The sequence below is a fragment of the Oncorhynchus clarkii genome, chromosome 4 (assembly GCF_045791955.1).
Source record: "Oncorhynchus clarkii lewisi isolate Uvic-CL-2024 chromosome 4, UVic_Ocla_1.0, whole genome shotgun sequence".
Taxonomy (NCBI): domain Eukaryota; kingdom Metazoa; phylum Chordata; class Actinopteri; order Salmoniformes; family Salmonidae; genus Oncorhynchus; species Oncorhynchus clarkii.
Window position 1 is genome coordinate 94,401,026 of NC_092150.1, and position 17,121 is coordinate 94,418,146.

Below are 17,121 nucleotides of genomic sequence, written 5' to 3' on the forward strand. Positions count from 1 at the left end.
ATAGATCTGACTACACCCCCCTAGGTTTACATAGATCTGACAACACCCCCCTAGGTTTACATAGATCTGACCACACCCCCCTAGGTACCATAGATCTGACTACACCCCCCTTGGTACCATAGATCTGACTACACTTAGTTTAAATAGATCTGACTCTAGGTTTACATAGATCTTCTAGGTTTACATAGATCAGACTACACCCCCCTAGGTTTACATAGAACTGACTACACCCTCCTAGGTGCCATAGATATGACTACACCCCTCTAGGTTTACATAGATCTGACAACACCCCCCTAGGTTTACATAGATCTGACCACACCCCCCTAGGTAACATAGATCTGACTACACCCCCCTAGGTTTACATAGATCTGACAACACCCTCCTAGGTTTACAAAGATCTGACCACACCCACCTAAGTACCATAGATCTGACTACACCCCCCTTGGTACCATAGATCTGACTACACCTCAAGGTTTACATAGATCTGACAACACCCCCTAGGTTTACATAGATCTGACTACAACCCCCTAGGTTTACATAGACCTGACTACACCCCCCTAGTTTTAAAGAGATCTGACTACACCCCCTAGGTTTACATAGATCTGACTACACCCCCCTAGGTGTTCATAGATCTGACTACACCCCCTAGGTTTACATAGATCTGACTACACCCCCTAGGTTTACATAGATCTGACCACACTCACCTAGGTACCATAGATCTGACAACAACCCCCTAGGTACCATAGATCTGACAACACCCCCCTAGGTACCATAGATCTGACTACACCCCCCTAGGTTTACATATATCTGACAACACCCCCTATGTTTACATAGATCTGACAACACCCCCCTAGGTGCCATTGATCTGACTACACCCCCCTAGATTTACATATATCTGACAACACCCCCTATGTTTACATAGATCTGACAGCACCCCCATAGGTACCATAGATCTGACTACACCCCCCTTGGTAGCATAGATCTGACTACACCTCCTAGGTTTAAATAGATCTGACTACACCCCCCTAGGTTTACATAGATCTGACAACACCCCTTTAGGTTTACATAGATCTGACTACACCCCCCTAGGTTTACATAGATCTGACAACACCCCCCTAGGTTTACATAGATCAGACTACACCCCCCTAGGTTTACCTAGATCTGACTACACCCTCCTAGGTACCATAGATATGACTACACCCCCCTAGGTTTAAATAGATCTGACTACACACCCCTAGGTACCATAGATCTGACTACACCCCCCTAGGTTTACATAGATCTGACAACACCCCCCTAGGTACCATAGATCTGACTACACCCCCCTAGGTTTACATAGATCTGACTACACCCCCCTAGGTTTACATAGATCTGACTACACCCCCCTAGGTACCATAGATCTGACTACACCCCCCTTAGGTTTACATAGATCTGACAACACCCCCCTAGGTTTACATAGATCTGACTACACACCCCTAGTTGCCATATATCTGACTACACCCCCCTAGGTTTACATAGATCTGACTACACCCCCCTAGGTTTACATAGATCTGACCACACCGACCTAGGTACCATAGATCTGACAACACCCCCCTAGGTACCATAGATCTGACAACACCCCCCTAGGTGCCATTGATCTGACTACACCCCCCTAGGTTTACATATATCTGACAACACCCCCTATGTTTACATAGATCTGACAGCACCCCCCTAGGTACCATAGATCTGACTACACCCCCATTGGTACCATAGATTTTATAACACCTCCTAGGTTTAGAATGAATCTGACTACACCCCCCTAGGTTTACATAGATCTGACAACACCCCTTTAGGTTTACATAGATCTGACTACACCCCCCTAGGTTTACATCGATCTGACAACACCCCCTAGGTATACATAGATCTGACTACACCCCCCCTAGGTTTACATATATCTGACCACACCCCCTAGGTTTACATGGTGAGCTCTGGACAACACTGCTGCCACAGGCTACATGTTCTTTAGATTGGGTTTGAGTGGAAGAACAGTCACAGCTCACAAGTGGATTTTTCTCCAAGTCCAGTAGTCAGCATTAACAGCTACCACCAGCTCAACAGTGGTGAGAGGAAGTAACTCAAGTCATCATCATTAAGTCATACTTCTCCTGGCAAAACCACAGCTTCGCCTCTCCCCTGTACATTCCCCTGGGCAGCCACACCTCACCTCTGTACCTTCCACTGGGCAGCCGCACCTCTACCCTGTACCTTCCCCTGGGCAGCCACACCTCTCATCTGTACCTTACCCTGGGCAGCCACACCCCTCCCCTGTACCTTCCCCTGGGCAGCCACACCTCTCCCCTGTACCTTCCCCTGGGCAGCCACACCTCTCCCCTGTACCTTCCCCTGGGCAGCCACACCCCTCCCCTGTACCTTCCCCTGGGCAGCCACACCTCTCCCCTGTACCTTCCCCTGGGCAGCCACACCTCTCCCCTGTACCTTCCCCTGGGCAGCCACACCTCTACCCTGTACCTTCCCCTGGGCAGCCACACCTCTCCCCTGTACCTTCGCCTGGGCAGCCACACCTCTTCCCTGTACCTTCCCCTGGGCAGCCACACCTCTCACCTGTACCTTAGCTCTCAATGAATCAATCAGTTAACAAGCTCTCAATGAATCAATCCGTTAACAAGCTCTCAATGAATCAATCAGTTAACAAGCTCTCAATGAATCAATCCGTTAACAAGCTCTCAATGAATCAATCAGTTAACAAGCTCTCAATGAATCAATCAGTTAACAAGCTCTCAATGAATCAATCCGTTAACAAGCTCTCAATGAATCAATCAGTTAACAAGCTCTCAATGAATCAATCCGTTAACAAGCTCTCAATGAATCAATCAGTTAACAAGCTCTCAATGAATCAATCAGTTAACAAGCTCTCAATGAATCAGTCAGTTAACAAGCTCTCAATGAATCAATCCCTTAACAAGCTCTCAATGAATCAGTCAGTTAACACGCTCACAATGAATCAGTCAGTTAACAAGCTCACAATGAATCAATCCGTTAACAAGCTCTCAATGAATCAATCCGTTAACAAGCTCTCAATGAATCAATCAGTTAACAAGCTCTCAATGAATCAATCCCTTAACAAGCTCTCAATGAATCAGTCAGTTAACACGCTCACAATGAATCAATCAGTTAACAAGCTCTCAATGAATCAATCCATTAACAAGCTCTCAATGAATCAATCAGTTAACAAGCTCTCAATGAATCAATCCGTTAACAAGCTCTCAATGAATCAATCCGTTAACAAGCTCTCAATGATTCAATCCGTTAACAAGCTCTCTATGAATCAATCCGTTAACAAGCTCTCAATGAATCAATCCGTTAACAAGCTCTCAATGAATCAATCCGTTAACAAGCTCTCAATGAATCAATCCGTTAACAGTATCTCAATTAAGAGCACAGTAATTAGGGAATTAGTCACACCTGTGATGGTTGTAAGGTGTGTGTTTGTGCGTCTGGGTCTCTAGGGGAGTGTGTAGATGGTTGTATCCTGTTTGTTTGTGTGTCTGGGTCTCCAGGGGAGTGTGTAGATGGTTGTAACGTGTGTGTTTGTGCGTCTGGGTCTCTAGGGGAGTGTGTAGATGGTTGTAAGGTGTGTGTTTGTGCATCTGGGTCTCTAGGGGAGTGTGTAGATGGTTGTATCGTGTGTGTTTGTGCGTCTGGGTCTCTAGGTTGGTTGTAAGGTGTGTGTTTGTGCGTCTGGGTCTCTAGGGGAGTGTGTAGATGGTTGTAAGGTGTGTGTTTGTGCGTCTGGGTCTCTAGGGGAGTGTGTAGATGGTTGAAATGTGTGTGTTTGTGCGTCTGGGTCTCTAGGGGACTGTGTAGATGTTTGTGCGTCTGGGTCTCTAGGGGAGTGTGTAGATGTTTGTGCGTCTGGGTCTCTAGGGGACTGTGTAGATGGTTGTGCGTCTGGGTCTCTAGGGGAGTGTGTAGATGGTTGTGCGTCTGGGTCTCTAGGGGAGTGTGTAGATGGTTGTAACGTGTGTGTTTGTGCGTCTGGGTCTCTAGGGGAGTGTGTAGATGGTTGTAACGTGTTTTTGTGCGTCTGGGTCTCTAGGGGACTGTGTAGATGGTTGTGCGTCTGGGTCTCTAGGGGAGTGTGTAGATGGTTGTGCGTCTGGGTCTCTAGGGGACTGTGTAGATGGTTGTGCGTCTGGGTCTCTAGGGGAGTGTGTAGATGGTTGTGCGTCTGGGTCTCTAGGGGAGTGTGTAGATGGTTGTGCGTCTGGGTCTCTAGGGGACTGTGTAGATGGTTGTGCGTCTGGGTCTCTAGGGGACTGTGTAGATGGTTGTGCGTCTGGGTCTCTAGGGGACTGTGTAGATGGTTGTGCGTCTGGGTCTCTAGGGGAGTGTGTAGATGGTTGTAACGTGTGTGTTTGTGCGTCTGGGTCTCTAGGGGAGTGTGTAGATAGTTGTAACGTGTGTGTTTGTGCGTCTGGGTCTCTAGGGGAGTGTGTAGATGGTTGTAACGTGTGTGTTTGTGCGTCTGGGTCTCTAGGGGAGTGTGTAGATGGTTGTGCGTCTGGGTCTCTAGGGGAGTCTGTAGATGGTTGTAACGTGTGTGTTTGTGCGTCTGGGTCTCTAGGGGAGTGTGTAGATGGTTGTAACGTGTGTGTTTGTGCGTCTGGGTCTCTAGGGGAGTGTGTAGATGGTCTGTGTGAGGATGATATGGTGGTGCTCCACTCGTGTCGTCAGTGGACCACCGTCACCGCTCTCTCTCTGGAAGAAGGACACTACGTCATCGGACCCAAGATAGACATTCCTCTACAGTACCAGGGTGAGAACACACACACACACACACACACACACACACACACACACACACACACACACACACACACACACACACACACCTCTACAATACCAGGTGTTGTCTGTCATCTGCGGATCAGTGTTCTGTCTGTAGCTCTTCTCTGATTGGTCCGTGAGTTTCCTGTGTTAGCTCATCTAGTCCTGTGGAGTGTGTGTGGGGGGGTGTTATGGAATTTTTGTATTTATTTTCTTTAACCTTTATTAAATCAAATGTTATTTGTCACATGCGCCGAATACAACAAGTGTAGACCTTACAGTAAAATGCTGACTTACAAGCCCTTAACCAGCTTTACGAAAATACCTACAAAAAAACGTTTTTAAAAAAGCAAGAGATAAGAATAACAAATAATTAAAGAGCAGCAGTAAATAACAATAACAAGGCTACATTCAGGGGGTACCGGTACAGAGTCAATGTGGAGGCTATATACAGGGGGTACCGGTACAGAGTCAATGTGGAGGCTATATGCAGGGTGATACGGTACAGAGTCAGTGTGGAGGCTATATGCAGGGGGTACCGGTACAGAGTCAATGTGGAGGCTATATACAGGGTATTACGGTACAGAGTCAATGTGGAGGCTATATACAGGGTGTTACTGTACAGAGTCAATGTGGAGGCTATATGCAGTGGGTACCGGTACAGAGTCAATGTGGAGGCTATATACATGGGGTACCGGTACAGAGTGAATGTGGAGGCTATATACAGGGTATTACGGTACAGAGTCAATGTGGAGGCTATATACAGGGTGTTACTGTACAGAGTCAATGTGGAGGCTATATGCAGTGGGTACCGGTACAGAGTCAATGTGGAGGCTATATACAGGGGGTACCGGTACAGAGTCAATGTGGAGGCTATATACAGGGGGTACCGGTACAGAGTCAATGTGGAGGCTATATACAGGGGGTCCCGGTACAGAGTCAATGTGGAGGCTATATGCAGGGGGTACTGGTACAGAGTCAATGTGGAGGCTATATACAGGGTATTACGGTACAGAGTCAATGTGGAAGCTATATGCAGGGTGATACGGTACTTCCTATTATTGTCCAATTTTATTATCATAATTTTTTTTTTTTATTACATGCGCATAAGGCATATGTTTTGTCCATTTGCAATATGATTTCATAGGAAGTCAAAAGTCACTTTTTGGGGGGCCAAATGCCAAAATTGACTGGCCTGATGAACTCGGGATGGCCGGGCAGTGATAGTTGTTCCTTTCCATTACTCGTTGTGTTGATTTCATCATGTCAATTTGTTTGATGTTTTTTTCACTATTGAATCATATTGCAAATGCACGTGCATTTGCAATATGTTTCAATGGGAATTTACCATCATGAATTTGGCATGCTCAAAAGTCAAACTATACTTTGCTCAAACTATACTTTTGTCAACTTGTATTATCATATATTTTTTTTTACTTGTGCACAAGGCACATGTTTTGTCCATTTGCAATATGATTTCATAGGAAGTCAAAAGTCAAAGTCAAAAGTCACTTTTTCTTTGGCCTTTGCTCAAAAATACTGCAGAATTGCAAAATTGACTGACCTGATGAACACAGGATGGCCGGGCAGTGATAGTTGTTCCTTTCCATCACTCGTTGTGTTGATTTCATCATGTCCATTTGGTGATGTTTTTTCACTATATAATCATATTGCAAGCGCACGTGCATTTGCAATATGTTTCAATGGGCATGTACCATCACGAATTTGGCATGGTCAAAAATCCTGCAGAAATGCAAAATTGACTGACCTGATGAACACAGGATGGCCGGGCAGTGATAGTTGTTCCTTTCCATCACTCGTTGTGTTTATTTCATCATGTCCATTTGGTGATGTTTTTTTCACTATTGAATCATATTGCAAATGCACGTGCATTGTTGTGCAACTGGTAACCCCAAAATAAAAAATATGGTTGTAAATGCATTTACCGGGACTCCTATTGTCCATGCCCGCTATGGGAGTGCCCTACTAAGGCCCTCTATCCATGGGGGCCGTCCTGAGTGCTTTATGGACTGTTTAAAATATTCTGATGGATACGCATTATTTTCATGATTTCATTATGTCCATTTGTTTATGTTTTCTTACTTTTGCAAAGTCACTGTGCATTTGCAATATGGTTCAATGGGCAGGTACCATCACGAATTTGTCATGCTTTAAAAATCCTGCAGGAATGTGAAATTGACTGGCCCGATGAACTCGGGATGGCTGGGCAGTGATTCTGGTTCATCTCAATCGCTCGTTAGGGTTGATTTCAGAATGTCCATTTGGTGATGTTTTTTCACTATAGAATCATATTGCAAATGCACGTGCATTGTTGTGCAACTGGTAACCCAAAAATAAAAATATGGTGATTTCATTATGTCCATTTGTTTATGTTTTCTTACTTTTGCAAAGTCACTGTGCATTTGCAATATGGTTCAATGGGCAGGTACCATCACGAATTTGTCATGCTATAAAAATCCTGCAGGAATGTGAAATTGACTGGCCCGATGAACTCGGGATGGCTGGGCAGTGATTCTGGTTCATCTCAATGGCTCATTAGGGTTGATTTCAGAATGTCACTTTGGTGATGGTACCTCACTGTTTAAACATATTGCAAATGGACAAGAGTCCATCAGTCAATTAGATATCATTCTGACACCAAACTGATACAAACTGACACCAAACCCACTTTTTCCAACTCGTTTAGTAGCCAACTATTACATACTTCAGAGCTGGCCCAAAATTCACAACGCCTTTGGTTCAAACCATAAAAAAACCATAAAACACGTAGTTACGTTCTAGCTGCGGGTCCATTTCTTATGTTATGTGTAGGCCTAGCTGAGGCGACCCCGAATCCCAAGTTTCGGCTCGATAGGTCATTTGGTGTCTGAGCAAAACCCTAATTGGTGCTGAAAATCCACTTTTTTCCATGACTTGCTACGGGGTCCTTGAATGAGCTATCGGACAGAAACATTGGGGTCCGTCTCTATGGACCGAGCCGGTTTCAATGCACCTAGTCTTGCGTCTCTGAGACTTTTCTAAATGTCGTCATTTTTGTAATGGTCAAAATGAATTGAAGTCATTGCAAATGTACGAGGCTGTTTCTCGGTCCGAGAACCTTCTAGAGCCACCTAACTCACCACGCACTATCGACCTGAGGTCTAGAACAGGTTTCTAAAGTTTTGGAACTCTAGGTCTGACGGTTCTTTAAAAGTTCCAACAAGGTTAACTAATGCAGGCAGTGTATGTCTCTACGCACCCCAATGGGTCCCTCTTTCCAAGCTGTGTGTGTGAGTGATTTAGTTTTCCTTTGAAATTTTATGGGAAAAATGACTGATTTACAGTTCATGGGGGTTGCCTAATCACATATATGAAGTTTTGGAAATATCAGACTTTTTTAACCCCTCGAAACAGCAAGCTATAAATCAACACATATCTTCATTGGGGTATGCTTTTACAGAATCCTGAGTTTTAAGTCTTTATGTTAAGAATTTACTGATTTACACAGGGTTGAATGCACAATGTCTATCAAACTGCAGGCAGGTTATGGATAAACACTTTTAGGGTGATTTTAACCACTTCCGGTTGGTCCAGGAAGCTTAGAATCAACACAGGTAGACCTCGTAGTGGCCTGATGGACTGTCATCGAAGACAGTTTCATACGACATTCATAACCCACATAGGCTTCAGGTTGAATTTAGGGGAGCAGGCAATGTATTCCTATGGGGAGAGATGTCATTGTAATCTGTGAGATCAAAAAACACTGTTTTACTGTTAAGGGTTAATGCCACACGGTTAAGGTTAGGCTTGCACAGATCGGGAGGACCTTAGGAACATTCCTGTGGTTGAATTGTCCTTCTAAACCTAACGGTTCCTCCGCTGTCACCCAAAAGCAAATGACGTTGTGGTGCAGGCTTCATTTTGGGCCTACTTTTCTCATGGTCGCTGCGCTTAGACCGAGCGAGCTACGGTCAAGCGGGATATCTCGTTGAACTCGGCACGGCCTAGGGATTATGGTAATACCATTGCCTGCTCTCTGTGTCTTTAAGCACCACACTTTATCACTCCATCCTTGCTGTGTGTGTGTGTCTGTGTGTGTGTGTGTGAGAGAGAGCTTTTCTTTGACATCTGTTGGGAGAAATGACTGATTTACAGTTCAGGAGGGTTATCTAGTCCCACATATGAAGTTTTGGAGAGATGTGACTTTTTTAACCCTTCGAAACAGACACTGTGACCCAATTAAAGGCACTTCCGGTTGGCACAGGAAGCTATAGGTAAACACATATCTTGCTTTGGGTATTCTCTTACAGAATCCTGAGTTAAAAGTCTTTATGTTAAGAATTGACTGATCTACACAGGGTTGAATGCAGTCATTTTCACATTTGCAGGTTATGTACATCAACATACATTTTGGGTGAATTTAACCACTTCCGGTTGCTCCAGGAAGCTTAGAATCGACACAGGTAGACCTCATAGTGGCCTGATGGATTGGCATTGAAGACAGGTTTATAAGGCATTCATAACCCACATAGGCTTCAGGTTGAATTTAGGAGTGCAGGCAATGTATTCCTATGGGGAGAGAAGTCAATGCAAACTGTGAGATCAAAAAACACTGTTTTACTGTTAAGGGTTAATGCCACACGGTAAAGGTTAGGCATGCAAAGATCGGGAGGACCTTAGGAACATTCCTGTGGTTGAATTGTCCTTCTAAACCTAACGGTTCCGCCGCTGTCACCCAAAATCAAATGACATTGTGGTGAAGGCTTCATTTTGGGCCTACTTTTCTAATGGTCGCTGCGCTTAGACCGAGCGAGCTACGGTCAAGCGGAATATCTCGTTGAACTCGGCACGGCCTAGAGATTATGGTAATACCATTGCCTGCTCTCTGTGTCTTTAAGCACCGCACTTTTTCACTCCATCCTTGCTGTGTGTGTGTGTGAGAGCTTCTCTTTGACATCTGTTGGAATAAATGACTGATTTACAGTTCAGGAGGGTTACCTAGTCACACATATACCGGTTGGCACAGGAAGCTATAAGTAAACACATGCCTTGATTGACATAGCCACTTACAGAATCCTGAGTTTTAAGTCTTTAAGTTAAGAATTGACTGATCTACACAGGTTTGAATACAGTGATTTTCATAATGACAGGTTATGTTTTTCAAAACACTTTTAGGGTGATTTTAACCACTTCCGGTTGCTTCAGGAAGCTTAGAATTTACACAGGTAGACCTCATAGTGGTCTGATGGACTGTCATAGAAGACAGGTTCATAAGGCATTCATAACCCACTTAGGCCTCAGGTTGAATTTAGAGGAGCAGGCTATGTATTCCTATGGGGAGAGAAGTCAATGCAAACTGTTTTGATATAAACACCTTCTTTTAACTGTTAAGGGTTAATGCCACACGGTCAAGGTTAGGCTTGCACTGATCGGAAGGACCTCGGGAACGTACCTGAGGTCGAATTGTGCATCTCACCCTAACGGTTCTCTCACTGTCACCCAAAAGGAAATGACATTGTGGGGCAGGCTTCATTTTGGGCCTACTTTTCTAATGGTCGCTGCGCTTAGACCGAGCGAGCTACGGTCAAGCGGAATATCTCGTTGAACTCGGCACGGCCTAGAGATTATGTTTATGCCATTGCCTGCTCTCTGTGTCTTTAAGCACCGCACTTTTTCACTCCATCCTTGCTGTGTGTGTGTGTGAGAGCTTCTCTTTGACATCTGTTGGGAGAAATTACTGACTTACAGTTCATGGGGGTTGCCTAATCACACATATGAAGTTTTGAAAAGATCTGAACTCTTTAACCCTTGGAAACAGCCACTATGACACCATTTAAGGTACTTCCGGTTGGCAAAGGAAGCTATAAATAAACTCATATCCTGATTGGGGTATGCCTTTACATAATCCTGAGTTTTAAGTCTTTACGTTAAGAACTGAGTTATTTACGGAGGGGTTAGTATGTGTGTGTTATTTCAGAAAATCATAGAAAATCACAGAAATCTCGCAGAGCTCCGCAGCACACTTTAAAAAGATTTGTATGAACACCCTGCAACTGGATCTGTAACTGTTGAAATAAAAAAACACCTATCTTTGAACATCCCCAATTTGTCATTGTACAATTTCTCTTAAATGACGATAGAAAAATAGCTGGTTCTTTTTTTATTGACACCGGAGGCTCCTTGACTTTGACGTGAAGTGGAAAAATTATTTCTCTATTTCCATTTTGGACCTTTAATCCCAGAGAAATGGCCATAACTCAAAAACCGTTGAGGCCTAGACGCCATCTTGTTCGGGGCCAACTGCCCATTATGCCAAACCTACGCTCACCAAGTTTCGGCTTCAAAATATTTTCCGTTTTCGAGATAAGGCCCCTTCGTGATTCGTGATGTTTAGTACAATTGCCATATGATTCCTTATGCCCTCTTGTGGGAATTTCCGGGATAGCGGAAAAATTACCAAAATTTGATTATTTTATAAAACGGAAACCGAAGTTCATTTGATGACTTCCCGGTAGGTCCGGCCCTACTGCACGGCCCGACGCCGACCGCGAATTTTAGAAACGTTTTCAGACGTCTAGTAAGGGACCGTACATTTCCAATATGGACTTTCTCACTAACCATACACGAAATGTCAAAATGTTCCCTTAAGGTATGGGGGTACCGGTACAGAGTCAATGTGGAGGCTATATACAGGGGGTACCGATATGGAGTCAATGTGGAGGCTATATACAGGGGGTTCCGGTACAGAATCAATGTGGAGGCTATATGCAGGGGGTACCAGTACAGAGTCAATGTGGAGGCTATATGCAGGGGGTACCAGTACAGAGTCAATGTGGAGGCTATATACAGGGGGTACCGGTAAAGAGTCAATGTGGAGGCTATATACAGGGGGTACCGGTACAGAGTCAATGTGGAGGCTATATACAGGGGGTACCGGTACAGAGTCAATGTGGAGGCTATATGCTTGGGGTACCAGTACAGAGTCAATGTGGAGGCTATATACAGGGGGTACCGGTACAGAGTCAATGTGGAGGCTATATACAGGGGGCACCAGTACAGGGTCATTGTGGAGGCTATATGCAGTGTGTACCGGTACAGAGTCAAAGTGGAGGCTATATACAGGGGGTACCGGTACAGAGTCAATGTGGAGGCTATATACAGGGGGTACCGGTACAGAGTCAATGTGGAGGCTATATACAGGGGGTACCGGTACAGAGTCAATGTGGAGGCTATATACAGGGGGTACCGGTACAGAGTCAATGTGGAGGCTATATACAGGGGGTACCGGTACAGAGTCAATGTGGAGGCTATATACAGCGTGTTACGGTACAGAGTCAATGTGGAGGCTATATACAAGGTGTTAGGGTACAGAGTCAATGTGGAGGCTATATACGGGGTGTTATGGTACAGAATCAATGTGGAGGCTATATACAGGGTGTTATGGTACAGAGTCAATGTGGAGGCTATATACAGGGGGTACCGGTACAGAGTCAATGTGGAGGCTATATACAGGGTGTTACGGTACAGAATCAATGTGGAGGCTATATATAGGGTGTTATGGTACAGAGTCAATGTGAAGCCTATATACAGGGGGTACCATTACAGAGTCAATGTGGAGGCTATATACAGGGGGTACCGGTACAGAGTCAATGTGGAGGCTATATACAGGGGGTAGCGGTACAGAGTCAATGTGGAGGCTATATACAGGGGGTACCGGTACAGAGTCAATGTGGAGGCTATGTACAGGGGGTACCGGTACAGAGTCAATGTGGAGGCTATATACAGGGCCGGTACAGAGTCAACATGGAGGCTATACACAGGGGGTACTAGTACAGAGTCAATATGGAGGCTTGTTGGGGATTAATCAGAATTAGTTGGGTAACATAGATTGGATGTTTTATTTTCATGATATGCTTATGAGTTATTTCTCATAAGAATGTCTTTTGTTGTACTATAGTGGTGGCCATTGGCAGTTATCTGTTCTCTGTCAGGACTAAGTTGCTTGGGCCGCAGAGAGGGGAGAGGTCAAGGTGTCATCATGTGTAAACATATCTTTTGCTCCACTGTGTCTGTGTGCCGGTCACTCCCTACTTTTCCCATCGGGGAGAGGAGGATGGCTGTGTCTGGAATCATTCTATGCTCCCTCTTTTGTTGACCGATAGCCTCACTCTCCTCTCTGTGAGTTTGTCCAGGATTGGTTGTATTTAGAATTGGTTGTATCTAAATGACAATTTGATATATATCATAGGGTGGGGGTAATGTCTTGGTACCATTTTGTACCAAGGACGAGATAAGAGCTTTGTTTAGGAGACCAAACTGAACGATAATTTTTAGCCAAATCTGTCTGGCTAGGGGATATTCCTCTCTGAAGTAAAGTCTTTATTTTTGTAAGTTCCTAAGACCTGTGGGTTGTCATGTCGTCTAGGGAGGGGGTGGATCTTTGCTATAAAGGAACCCATTTGCCATTATGTTGAGCACTCTCAACTTTTCATTAGAGATACTGAACTGTTGAAAGTCAAAATGCTATTGCAAAAGCTTAATTATGATTAAAGGTGAAGATTAAGCATAACTCTGACTGGTGTGTGATTTGCTCTCTCATCATTTGGTAATTAAGGAAATTTCCACGACAGGCTATATACAGGTGGTACCGGTACAGAGTCAATGTGGAGGCTATATACAGGGGGTACCGGTACAGAGTCAATGCGGAGGCTATATGCAGGGGGTACCGGTACAGAGTCAATGTGGAGGCTATATACAGGGGGCACCGGTACAGAGTCAATGTGGAGGCTATATACAGGGGGTACCGGTACAGAGTCAATGTGGAGGCTATATACAGGGGGCACCGGTACAGAGTCAATGTGGAGGCTATATACAGGGGGTACCGGTACAGAGTCAATGTGGAGGCTATATACAGGGTGTTATGGTACAGAGTCAATGTGGAGGCTATATACAGGGTGTTATGGTACAGAGTCAATGCGGAGGCTATATGCAGGGGGTACCGGTACAGAGTCAATGTGGAGGCTATATACAGGGGGCACCGGTACAGAGTCAATGTGCGGGGGCACCGGTTAGTTGAGGTAATATGTACATGTAGGTAGAGTTATTGAAGTGACTTTGCATAGATAATAACAGAGTAGCAGTATTTAATGAGGCAAGTCAGTTAAGAACAAATTCGAATTTACAATGACCACCTAACAAAAGGCAAAAGGCCTCCTTTGGGGACGGGGGGCTGGGGATACAAATAAATGTAATTAAAATATAGAACAAAACACACATCATGACAAGAGCGACAACACAACACTACATAAAGAGAGACCTAAGACAACAACATGGCAGCAACACATGACAACACAACACTACATAAAGAGAGACCTAAGACAACAACATGGCAGCAACACAACATAACAACACCATGGCAGCAACACAACATAACAACACCATGGCAGCAACACAACATAACAACAACATGGTAGCAACAAAACATGGTACAAACATTATTGGGCACAAACAACAGCACAAAGAGCAAACTGAAAAGAGGAGCAACCCAGGGATGTGTGTGTTTTGGGGACCTTTAAACAGAATGTGACTGGCAGAACAGGTGTTGTATGTGGAGGATGAGGGCTGCAGTAGGTATCTCAGATAGGGGGGAGTGAGGTCTAAGAGGGTTGTGGAGGATGAGGGCTGCAGTAGATATCTCAGATAGGGGGGAATGAACAGGTGTTGTATGTGGAGGATGAGGGCTGCAGTAGATATCTCAGATAGAGGGGAGTGAGGCCTAAGAGGGTTTTATAAAAAGCATCAACCAGTGGGTCTTGTGACGGGTAGACAGAGATGACCAGTTTACAGAGAAGTATAGAGTGCAGTGATGTGTCTTATAAGGAGCATTGGTGGAAAATCTGATGGCCGAATGGTAAAGAACATCTAGCCGCTAGAGAGCACCCTTACCTGCTGATCTATAAATTATGTCTCCGTAAACTAGCATGAGTAGGATGGTCATCTGAATCAGGGTTAGTTTGGCAGCTGGGGTGAAAGGGGAGTGATTACGATAGAGGAAACCAAGTCTAGATTTAACTTTAGCCTGCAGCTTTGATATGTGCTGAGAGAAGGTGAGGAGGAGGGTTTATTCTCCAGGTCTTTAACCGTTTTCCAGAACTTCTTGGGGATAGACCCACAGTGAGAGAACTGCTCCGTAAAAATAGCTAACTTTGGCCTTCCGGATAGCCTGAGTGCACTTATTTCTCATTTGCCTGAATCAGAGCCAGTCAGCCTGAGTATGCGTGTGCCGAGCCTTTCGCCAAATGGAATTCTTGAGGTGGAGTAACTCTTCAAGATCAGGGTAGAACCAGGGGCTGAACCTGTTTTTAATTATCCTTTTCTTTATGGTGGCGTGTTTGTTGACAATACCGTCTTCAACAGAGGGGATCAAGCTGATTCTGTACCATTTTACAGAGGCCAGTTCATGAAGGAAGGCTTTCTCATTAAAGTTTTTTAGCAAGCGTCTGCTACAAATCAGGGCAGGTCGTTTCACTGAGCAGCCTTTATGAACACAGGCTGTAAAACAGTGATCACTAAGGTAATTAGAGAAAACACCAGACTGATACATATCAGGATTATTTGTGAGGATAACATCAAGGAGAGTAGCCTTTTCTGGGTGTTTGGAGTCATACTTTGTAGGATTGGTAATAATCTCAGAAAGATTTAGGGAGTCCCATTTCTTTAGGACTTGGTCAGGTGGTAAGCATGTCCCAGTTTAGGTCACCTAGCAGGACAGATTCAGACTTGGTGTAAGAGGCCAGGAGAGAGCTACAGGCCGGTGCTGATGGAGATTGATAACACCCAGCAACAGTCAACAAAGAGCTATTTGAAAGTTTAATGCTCAAAACCAGCAAATCAGATTGTTTGGGGACAGACTTGGTGGAGACAACCGAGCACTGAAGGTGATCCTTGGTAAAGATTGCCACTCCACCACCTTTTGGAAGATCTGTCTTGCCGAAAAAGGTTATAACCATTAAGGTTAACATCAGTATCCAAAACACTCTTCCTTAACCACGTCTCAGTAATGACCAACACATCTGGATTGGAGCTGTGAACCCACACTTTCAATTGATCCATTTTAGGTAATAAGCTTCTAGTGCTAACGTGCAGAAAACCCAGGCTTTTACGAGAGCAGAAATCAAGGGGAGGGGAGGGGTTAGGGCTGATATTTCAGACCTTTGGAGAAATGTGTCTGTTGTTGTTGTGGATCAGAGGGGGGAAGAGGAGAACGAGGGAGGAGAAAAGGAGGAGGGAAGGAGAGGAGGGGGAGGAAGACAGGAGCTGGAGGTGAGGAGGTAAGAGGAAGAGAAATGGAGGAGGAGACAAGGAGGAGGAGAGGAGGAGAGAAGGGGGAGACAGATGGAGGTTGTGTGTGTGTTTGTGTGTCTCCATAGTGATGTATCTTTGTTCAGCGTGAGAATGGAGCTTGTTAAAAGGTTACCATAACAACCCCTCTAGCTTCTGATTGGCTGAGAGAGGAGGCCAGAGTTAGCTAAGGGGGGGGTTTACGCCACTGGCAACAGTAGTCTGCTTTTTAATATTTGTTATAGAAAGTCTGGACACCTTCCTTTTCTTTCTGAGAGACCACGTCTCCCCCACGTTTAGAGGCCACGTCTCCCCCATGTTTAGAGACCACGTCTCCCCCAGGTTTAGAGACCACGTCTCCCCCACGTTTAGAGACCACATCTCCTCCATGTTTAGAGACCACGTCTCCTCCACGTTTAGAGACCACGTCTCCTCCATATTTTTGTAATTATATTTATTATGGATCCCCGTTAGTTCCTGCAAATGCAGCAGCTACTATTCCTGGGGTTTATTATGGATCCCCATTAGTTCCTGCCAAGGCAGCAGCTACTCTTCCTGGGGTTTATTATGGATCCCCATTAGTTCCTGCCAAGGCAGCAGCTACTCTTCCTGGGGTTTATTATGGATCCCCATTAGTTCCTGCCAAGGCAGCAGCTACTCTTCCTGGGGTTTATTATGGATCCCCATTAGTTCCTGCCAAGGCAGCAGCTACTCTTCCTGTGTTTTATTATGGATCACCATTAGTTCCTGCAAATGCAGCAGCTACTATTCCTGGGGTTTATTATGGATCCCCATTAGTTCCTGCCAAGGCAGCAGCTACTCTTCCTGGGGTTTATTATGGATCCCCATTAGTTCCTGCCAAGGCAGTAGCTACTCTTCCTGGGGTTCATTATGGATCCCCATTAGTTCCTGCCAAGGCAGCAGCTACTCTTCCTGGGGTTTATTATGGATCCCCAT

General features: G+C 45.0%; 1 protein-coding gene across 1 annotated transcript in view; it reads left to right on the forward strand.

Annotated features, from left to right (window-relative positions):
• The window catches only part of LOC139407449 (GRB2 associated, regulator of MAPK1-like), a 65,632-nt gene that overhangs the window by 26,522 nt on the left and 21,989 nt on the right, over positions 1 to 17,121 (forward strand). The window contains exon 2 of the mRNA XM_071151245.1: positions 4,673 to 4,813. Within this exon, the coding sequence (XP_071007346.1) occupies positions 4,673 to 4,813 (141 nt within the window). The remainder of the gene's footprint in view (positions 1 to 4,672; positions 4,814 to 17,121) is intronic.